The 10,415-nt window shown below is 38.9% G+C and overlaps 1 protein-coding gene across 1 annotated transcript; it reads left to right on the top strand.

Annotated features, from left to right (window-relative positions):
* Positions 1–1,286: 1,286 nt before the first annotated feature.
* LOC126623243 (pathogenesis-related protein 1-like) lies at positions 1,287–2,024 on the top strand. The gene has a single exon (XM_050292065.1). The coding sequence runs from the start codon at positions 1,331–1,333 to the stop codon at positions 1,814–1,816; it is 486 nt and encodes a 161-aa protein (XP_050148022.1). The 5' UTR covers positions 1,287–1,330; the 3' UTR covers positions 1,817–2,024.
* The last annotated feature ends 8,391 nt before the right edge of the window (positions 2,025–10,415 follow it).

The following is a 10,415-nucleotide window of genomic DNA, read 5'->3' as shown; positions in this document are numbered from 1 at the left end:
ATAATGAGATAAAATAATTTAACAATTTTAAAACTTAAAGTAGTAATTAAACAAATAAATATGTATATTATAAAATATATGAAAGGATTGGTAATGGATTGCATCTTATACAGTCCTTCAAACATTCTCTCTGCAACTACATCTTTCATTCTCAGAAAATGCAGTCCTTTATTCTCTCAATTACTACAGCGAAATTCATATACAAAAATCTTGAACCCTAACAATTGTGTGACTTAACTCAATTATTCTCCTCTATAATGTTAGGGAAAAAAAATGAGAGGTTCATAATATTCTATTTTATTTTAATTGAAAGAAGACTCGCACCTCTACTACTACAATATAGTGGTATTTATTTTTTCCTAACTTGTAAGTTGAAAGTCTTAAATTCAGTTTTCCTAAAGAGGAGTTCAAAACCATAAATAATGCCAAATTTATGGTTAGGTGATTGTGTAGTTTAGTTAGACTTCCACATCCAAAATATATTTGTTTCAAGAAAATAAAACTTCGGAGAAGACCCGTATACCACACGTATTGCAACAGTGCATAGAATATGACGGGAAGGCTTAGTAGACCTTTCCTTCAACAGATGAACATATACGTTTCCTACATGCATCGATCATATACTTTTCTAAAAGAAAAGTAAACAGATATGACAAACGTAAATTTCAAACGTAAATTCGAAGAAGCAGATCTGCTTATTTACCAAAGCAATTAGTTCCAATTTGTTCCAATGTTGCATCATCAACATGAATTTCAAAGGTTTCAAGGGATTGTTAATTGTGTTAACAAATATCGGGAAATTAAAGTATTACATAGCAACATAATATCTAGGTCAGTGATCGATATTATTGTTACCCCAGCAGTAGCCACGTTTTTGGTGTTACGATTGCTTATTTTTGTTATACTGACAATTTAATTACCTCGAGAAAGTTTGACTAATCTTCGTACTTCTCATGCAAGTGGTAGATTGTCATAGTAGTTCATATCCTCTTTCCTAGTTCAAACTATCTCCATCCTTGTCTAGACTATGTAGAATATCGTTTGTAGTACTAGAAAAAGTTAATCCTCTCATAAATTTTACTTGTAAAAGTAAGCCGTTGTAAGTAAAGAAATATAGAAGTAGGGTTTTGTTTTATCAGTTCGGCGACGGTTTGGTTTCTTCAGTTGATAACGCAATGTGAACGTTCAACTTTGATAGTCATGCAAATAAATTTCCACATCCTCAATTTCTCAGAGCTCATAATATCAACATTTACCGTTCCCCGCTATTATAAATATTCCGCACCATAACATCTCATTTGCCCATCCACAAAGAGAACAAACCATTAACATGGGGTTGTGCAATATTTCCCTAGCTCTCCTTTTCATTTTAGGCTCAGCCCTAATACAATCCTCTCATGCCCAAGACACACCCCAAGACTACCTCAATTCCCACAACGCCGCTCGAGCAGCAGTAGGCGTTGGTCCCTTGACGTGGGATGACAATGTAGCAGGCTATGCACAAAACTACGCCAACCAACATGTTGGCGACTGCAATCTCGTGCACTCCGGTGGGCCATACGGTGAAAACCTTGCCATGAGCACTGGTGACATGTCGGGAACAGCGGCTGTGGACCTGTGGGTGGCGGAGAAAGCCGACTACAGTTATGAGTCGAACTCGTGTGCTGCTGGAAAGGTGTGTGGGCATTATACACAGGTGGTTTGGCGTAACTCGGCTCGTGTAGGGTGCGCAAAAGTGAGGTGCAGCAGTGGGGGTACCTTCATTGGATGCAACTATGATCCCCCAGGCAACTATGTTGGGGAGAAGCCTTACTAGCTATGGAAGAACAACAACCACTCTAGCAATTTTTGCTGATGGATATATCTAAGAAGATAAGTAGGTTATTAAGAATAAAGAAAATGAATAAATAAGTGATGATCGATCCTTTGTGTATACCTTCCACTGGCATGGTGGACGGTAAATTTCAATTGATCAAGAATTCACTCTTTTTTATTTAAAATAAATTTTGGTAACTTGCTAGTAAGACATGCATGCTACGATCAAAGTTGCATAATTACTTGCCTAGCTTGAGGTCCTACTATTGCCTCAACCAAGAAAACCCTAATTTACATTATTTGGCTGAAACGATGAATGTTTGTGGTAAACTTCTCTTGGTAATCTACTACACATATTAATTAGAAAGAAATTACTGGCTTGTGACCAAGCAATTATTTCTTGCTCCTTGTCTTTGATAGATATAATGCCGGTTTGTCAAATCTATATATTTAAAGAGTGCATAATGACTTTTAAGTGCTAATAACTATTCCATAAATATAAAGGGAAATTATATGGTGGAAATGTGAGATCATATTTGTGAGATAATTATCAAAATGTTTTCTATTTTTAGTTTTCATTTTTATGTGTTTGAGTTATGGAGAAATTATTTGGAGGAAATATGGGATGAAGAAGAGTGGAGGCGAAAATGAGGGATGAAGAATACTGGTGGAAGGGAATGAAGGAAACAAAGAAAAATGAACAAAAAACAAAATCTTCAAAATAAATACAAGTTAAAAATAGTTTTTAGTTTTTATTTTAGTTCATTTCCTTAATCACACACTTTTCAACATATCTCTCATAATCCTACCATTTAAAAAATTAAGTTCCCTAATGATATTTTTTCAAACAAATGTCCTTAAGTTCATTAAAACCTCCAAATTCTTCCCTTCTCTACTAGATTGTAATCTATTTAGTTTTTTTCAATTTAAATTACGTGACTTGTGTTGGTTTTTAGTATTTGATGTTGTTTTTTTAAGTTATGGATTGGGAAATAAGACTGAAGAAAAACTCAAAGAACGAAGAATGAAAGTTTTGTATATTTCTGTGCAAGGAAAGGTGCAGCTCAATCCATTGCAGAGCACAAATTAGCAAAACATTCTCTTACACCTTTGCGCTAAATCCACAATTTACATTTCAAAAACTTTTATGTGATACACTTTAAAGGTAAATTATCAAATTTTAAATAGATAAGACATTTTTTTTCAGGAAAAAAAAAATGTAGTGTCTTGTTTTTTTGTTTTTTTTTTGGAACAAACGATATTATCTACATTAACGGAGAGAGAGTGGGCTTAGCCTCATAATGGGCTAGCAATAATGTGGTTCAAATTCGTCTTTGATTAAAATCGAACCTAAAACCTCTCACTTACAAGTAAAGAGGAATACCACTAGACCGTTTAATATTTATAACATCGTGAAGTCATCTTATTCAGATTTTTTTTACATTAGACTTTTGTTTATACCATATTTAGGGTCTCGTATTTAGACCTCGTATAAATACTCGGGTCACTTAAATGTAATTATGTGATAAAGGAAGGGTCAAATATGTAATAAGTGAGGAGTCCTTATTCTATAAAAGGACCCCTTACCCTCACAATTAGGAGAGGCCATTTCTGAGGCCAATTCCTAAGGCTCCTCACCCTCTTAACGCTCTCACTCTCAGAGCTCTCTCTCTCTCCCTCACAAATACTCTCAGAGAAATATAATCAGTGTGGACGTAGCCCAAACCTTGGGATGAACCGCGATACATCTTGTGTTATTTACATTTCTTGCAGATTCACGGTCGGATTTACGTTGTTCCAAGACCTCCGGTTTTGTGCATCAACATTTGACGTTGTCTGTGGGAATCGACACAAAAAACTATGTCGGTTATCTTTCATTTTTTCATCAAATCTCACCACTGTGAATCTGCAAAAAACCGAAAGCTTTCACAAAAACCCAACGGTTCATTCTCTCTCTCTCTCTCTCTCTCTCTGTGACTGTCTCTCTCTAAAAAGAGCATCAAGAACCCAGCTTTAATTCTTTACTCACCAAACCTTTCATGTTTCTTACTGTAAATTACAAAACCCATCTGAGCAGTTGCAGAAAAAAGTTAGTAACTGGTGGAGTTTTGTCAACACAAGTAAAAGAAATATGGCGAGAAATCCCCAAGAGGGACTTGGAGATGCATTGGACGGCGAGGAAGAGTGGGATTTGAGTCCAGAGATCCAGAAAGTGACTTAAGGCTCTCCTAACTCGTCAGCCAAGTGGATCTGCTTCCCGATGTCGATGATCAAGCAGATCGAGCACCGCTAGATCAACACAGCGATTCATAGTCGTCGACTTGGATCCCGTTTGCTCGCCTGCCGCACCACCATCAGCCGCTTGCTACCTTGTTCCTCCTCATTCTCCAAGGAATTTGCAGAGACCCATCAAATCAAAACTCACAGATCAATCATATCCTCACATGTCACCTGAAAAATCCTCGAAATTCCTTCACAAACCCAGTTTCTCTCTCCCTTAATGTTTTAATCTTTCGAGCTCATCGACGCCGGCACCCAACTCCTGGCTGCAGTATTCCAAAGATTCAACATTTTTTTTATCAGCAAACCGGAAATGGTGCAGCAAATCTAGAGAACTCGCTCCGTTACCCTCTCGGCGTCATCGCTGTCGCCCTTTTTGCTGTCGCCGATCGACGACTTGACGAGGAAGTTGACCCGGGCGGTTTCCATGGACGATCTCAGAGATTTCTCAGTTGAGTCACCGAGAAGAAAGGCCTTTAGCAACCCGTAAAATGGGTTTGAGGAGATAGGAGATGAGGAAAAGTAAAAGATGGGTTCTTCAGACCTCACATCGCAGTTCAAAAAAAAAAATAAAGAAAAAAAAGATTAGAGAGAGTGTCAGGTCGATACGGTCCGCTTTTGGTCTTCATTTCTGGTTCTTTTTCCTCTGTGTGTTCCCTCGAACCCAAAAGCCAAAACCTCTCTTTTCTGTTCGTGTCAAATCTCAGCCGTCTGATCAAAGGGTACGAGCATCGACCTGGAGCTCCAAACCCTGACTCGGATAAATGGAACTCACCGATTCAGCTGCCGACGAACTTAGAGCAGCGGCAGCCGCGGCTGCCAACGTTGTCGTCCAGCACCTGTTGTGTCTTCTCCAGCTTTTGTCACACGTGTCGTCCAGTGACAACCTCCAGCAGCTCAAGATGTCGTCCAGAAGCTGTGGTCTGGAGCTATGAATACCACCAAGCATATTTGGTCTGGAGTTGTTGCTGCTATGGTTTCAAGGACGTTCATTGCTCATTTTAAGAGGCTAAATCTGGAATATGTAGTTCATGGCGAACAGAAGAACCTTGTTGAACTTATCAGGACGATTGCAACTTCTCAAGGGCTAAAGGGATTTTTGGAAAGGAAAATCCAGGAAGGCCGCCGATGGACCCCAGGCACCTGCACTTATGTTAAAGCAAGGCAGACTTTATGAAAAGAAAAGGAAACAAAAGCAAAAACAGAAAAGGAAAAAGAAAGTAAAAGCAAAGCAAAAGCAAATCTGCTTCTGCTGTTCCACAGGCTTGCAAAGCATCTTGGTTCGGTTTATAGAGAAGTGCAAGGAAAAGGAAAAGAGAAAGCAAAAGAAGAAAGCAAAAGCAAAGCCGAAAACAAAAGCAAAAGCAAAGCACCAACGATTGCTTTATTTATTTTTGAATGATGTAATTTATTTTTCAGATCTTTTGGAAATATCTGTATAAACCCCATCAGAGGGTAATATGTATAAACCCCATCAAAGGGTAATTAAAAAAAAAAAGCCCAAACCAATCAGGTGAACAAAAGTATGCCCAGTACTCTAAATTGTACATGAGCATTACTCATGTCATTTATACATAAACATTCATGAGCATCACTCGTGACAATCATACATAAACATTCATGACCATCATTCGTGTCAACATTCATGAGCATCACTCATGTTAACATTCATGAGCATCACTCATGTTAACATTCATGAGCATCACTCATGTTAACATTCATGAGCATCACTCATGTTAACATTCATGAGTATCACTCATGACAACATCCATGAGCATCACTCATGTCAATCAACATAAACATTCATGAGCATCAGTCATGTCAAACAGCTTCAAAAGCTTCATTTACAGAGTTCTAGCTTCAAAAGCTTCATTTACAGAGCTCTAGCTTCAAAAGTTTCATTTACAAAAGCTCCAACTTCGAAAGCTTCATTTACAGAGCTCTAGCTTCAAAGCTTTACTTGCAAAGCTTCACCCACAAAAGCTTCAGTACAGGGTATACAAATACCGCCTCTGAACAACCGCCACTTCGGCCCATACATGGATTCAATTTGAAGTCTTCAGCCAACAGACTCTATTGACCGAAGACTTGGGGGACTACATTATGTACCATATATTGGGCCCCAATTGGGCCTCATGAAAAATACTTGGGGGACTTAGCCCATTATTTATGTATTAAGGAGCAAGCCCTTATTCTATAAAAGGGACTCCCTTACTTTCATTAGAAAGCACCCATTATTCATGTACTGAAGAGCGAGCTCTTATTCTATAAAATGGACTCCCTCACCATCATTAGAGAGCATCACTCATAACCCATCACTTATGTAGTGAGGAGCGAGCATTTATTTTATAAAAGGGACTCCCTCACCATCATTAGAGAGCATCAACTCTAGCCCATCATTCATGTATTGAGGAGTGAGCCCTTATTCTATAAAAGGGACTCCCTCACCTTCAAACACCGCAAGCCGAGCCAACCAAGGCAACATAAGCCACGAGCCGAGCAGCCTTCCAGCGTGTGCTACTTCTAGTTGAGCGTCATTTCAGATTGAGCACTGCCTCATATCGAGCATCGGTTCAAGACAGCATCTAGTTACTTCGGCCCACACAGGGACTGAATTTCAAGTCTCAAGCCAAAAGACTCTCTTGACTGAAGACTTGGGGGACTACTGTTTATACCATAATTAGGGCCTCGTATTTAGACCTCGTATAAATACTCGGTGGACTTAAATGTAATTATGTGATAAAGGAAGGGGTAAATATGTAATAAGTGAGGAGTCCTTATTCTATAAAAGGACCCCTTACCCTCACAATTAGGAGAGGCCATTTCTGAGGCCAATTCCTAAGGCTCCTCACCCTTGATAGAAGCATATTCATGCGACTTAGTTAGCTTGTTCTTGTGCATTTGTGTTGTTATTTCTTAGTTAATTATGTATTTTAAGCTATTTTCATGTGTTTGTAGGTCATAATAACAAAGTTGGCAAGAAAGTGCATTTTGGAGCATTTTAGAGCATTTTTTTTAGCCAAGATTGGATAGTGCAAGCATGGAGACATGAGGTCTGGAGCTATGAATATCACTCGTGACAATCATACATAAACATTCATGACCATCATTCGTGTCAACATTCATGAGCATCACTCATGTTAACATTCATGAGCATCACTCATGTTAACATTCATGAGTATCACTCATGACAACATCCATGAGCATCACTCATGTCAATCAACATAAACATTCATGAGCATCACTCATGTCAAACAGCTTCAAAAGCTTCATTTACAGAGTTCTAGCTTCAAAAGCTTCATTTACAGAGCTCTAGCTTCAAAAGTTTCATTTACAGAGCTCTAACGGAAAGGAAAATCCGGGAAGGCCGCCGATGGACCCCAGGCACCTGCACTTATGTTAAAGCAAGGCAGACTTTATGAAAAGAAAAGGAAACAAAAGCAAAAACAGAAAAGGAAAAAGAAAGTAAAAGCAAAGCAAAAGCAAATCTGCTTCTGCTGTTCCACAGGCTTGCAAAGCATCCTGGTTTGGTTTATAGAGAAGTACAAGGAAAGGGAAAAGAGAAAGCAAAAGAAGAAAGCAAAAGCAAAGCCGAAAACAAAAGCAAAAGCAACGCACCAACGATTGCTTTATTTATTTTTGAATGATGTAATTTATTTTTCAGATCTTTTGGAAACATCTGTATAAACCCCATCAGAGGGTAATATGTATAAACCCCATCAAAGGGTAATTAAAAAAAAAAGCCCAAACCAATCAGGTGAACAAAAGTATGCCCAGTACTCTAAATTGTACATGAGCATTACTCATGTCATTTATACATAAACATTCATGAGCATCACTTGTGACAATCATACATAAACATTCATGACCATCATTCGTGTCAACATTCATGAGCATCACTCATGTTAACATTCATGAGCATCACTCATGTTAACATTCATGAGTATCACTCATGACAACATCCATGAGCATCACTCATGTCAATCAACATATACATTCATGAGCATCACTCATGTCAAACAGCTTCAAAAGCTTCATTTACAGAGTTCTAGCTTCAAAAGCTTCATTTACAGAGCTCTAGCTTCAAAAGTTTCATTTACAAAAGCTCCAACTTCGAAAGCTTCATTTACAGAGCTCTAGCTTCAAAGCTTTACTTGCAAAGCTTTACCCACAAAAGCTTCAGTGCAGGGTATACAAATACCGCCTCTGAACAACCGCCACTTCGGCCCATACATGGATTCAATTTGAAGTCTTCAGCCAACAGACTCTATTGACCGAAGACTTGGGGGACTACATTATGTACCATATATTGGGCCTCAATTGGGCCTCATGAAAAATACTTGGGGGACTTAGCCCATTATTTATGTATTAAGGAGCAAGCCCTTATTCAAAATGGACAGTGGGAGTGAGAATGCAAACATAAGGAAAAGGTTGCATAAGAAGAAGGCAAAGAAATCCAAAGGAACATGCTTTCATTGTGGAAAGGATGAACGTTGGAAGAAGAAATACAGGATGCGCATTGCGAGCCTTATGACAAGAACTTTTGAAGAGACTATTTCTGTCATAGAGAGTTCTTTTACAGTGAGCTCCAATTCCTGGATATTTGATTCAGGCGCTAGTCAACATATCTGTAATACGATGCAGGGACTAGTGGGGAGCAAGTCACTGAGCAATGGGGAGATGATTGTGCGAGTTGGGAACGGCACTAAAATCTCAGCAAAAGCAATAGGCACCTACATGCTTAACCTACCCTCTGAGGAAGTCCTGGAACTTAAAAATTGTTTATATTTTCCTTCATGTATAAAGAATTTGATTTCCATCTCTAAGCTTTTACGAGATGGGCACTCAATATTGTTTGACAAAATGAGTTGCACTTTATACTTGAACGGTCGTATTATCTCTCATGGTAATATGATAGAGGGACTTTTTCACCTAGAGACGAATAGTGGGTTGCACTGTATTGAAAGCGGGAATACCTCAAAACCCAAAAGGGCTAGAGAAGATGTTAACCAAGAAAAGACGTGGCATCTTAAACTTGGACATGTGAACCTTGATAAGATTCGCAAGATGTCGAAAGACGGATATATCCACCCATTGGGTAATGACCGGATGGGTACTTGTGAATGTTGCTTGAAAGGGAAGATGACCAAATCTCAATTTACTGGAAAAGGAGAGCGTGCCACTGAAATTCTAGGGTTAATCCACACTGACGTATGTGGACCTATGTCTACCACGTCGAAAGGAGGCTTCTTCTACTATATCACATTCACCGACGATCACTCTCGGTTTGGCTATGTGTATCTTATGAAGTACAAGTCAGAATCCTTTGAAAGGTTCAAAGAATTCAAGAATGAAGTTAAGAAGCAAACTGGGAAACAGATAAAGACCCTAAGATCAGATCGAGGGGGTGAATATCTGAGTAATGAGTTCCTAGATTATCTCAAAGAGTGTGGAATAATATCACAGTGGACTCCTCCAGGAACTCCACAACTTAATGGAGTTTCTGAAAGGAGAAATCGAACCTTGATGAACATGGTTCGTTCTATGATGAGTTCCGCTGATCTACCAGTAACATTCTGGGGATACGCTCTATATACAGCAGCTTACTTGCTTAATAGAGTACCTTCCAAGTCAGTTCCACAAACGCCCTATGAGATATGGCATGGAAGAAAGCCAAGTCTTAAACATGTTAAGATTTGGGGTTGTGAAGCATATGTCAAGACGCTTGAAGCTACTAAGCTTGAAGCGAGATCAGTAAGATGTTATTTTGTGGGATATCCTAAAGAAACTATGGGATATGAGTTCTACCATCCTGACGACCAGAAAGTCTTTGTCGCCAGAACTGCTAAGTTTCTAGAGGACGAATTTGTTCTCAAAGGAACTATAAGCAAACAGATGGAAATTAATGAGATTAATAATGAACCACAAACAAGCACTCGACATATTGACAATCCTGTTCCTGAACCCCTAGCTCCACGTAGATCTGAACGGGTTAGTAAGCCACCTAAGAGGTATGGCTTAGACAATGACTTTGATGAATTGTACCTTCTAGGTGACAATGAAACAAAGGAGAACCCTAGAGACTACACTGAAGCAATGTTCGACATTGATTCAAAGAGATGGCAAGAGGCCATGAAATCCGAGATGGATTCCATGTATCAAAATCAGGTCTGGACTCTTGTAGACCCTCCAGAATTATTGTACCTGTTGGAAACAAATGGGTCTTCAAGAGGAAGATAGGCGTTGATGGGAACGTGGAGACTTATAAGGCTAGACTAGTAGCCAAGGGTTACAGGCAAAGAGAAGGGATTGATTATGAA

This window comes from Malus sylvestris, chromosome 5, assembly GCF_916048215.2.
Source record: "Malus sylvestris chromosome 5, drMalSylv7.2, whole genome shotgun sequence".
NCBI lineage: Eukaryota > Viridiplantae > Streptophyta > Magnoliopsida > Rosales > Rosaceae > Malus > Malus sylvestris.
This window is presented reverse-complemented; position numbering and strand designations above follow the sequence as displayed.

Coding starts and splice junctions, on each gene's coding strand:
- LOC126623243 (XM_050292065.1), top strand. CDS start 1,331: ATGGGGTTGTGCAATATTTCCCTAGCTCTCCTTTTCATTTTAGGCTCA.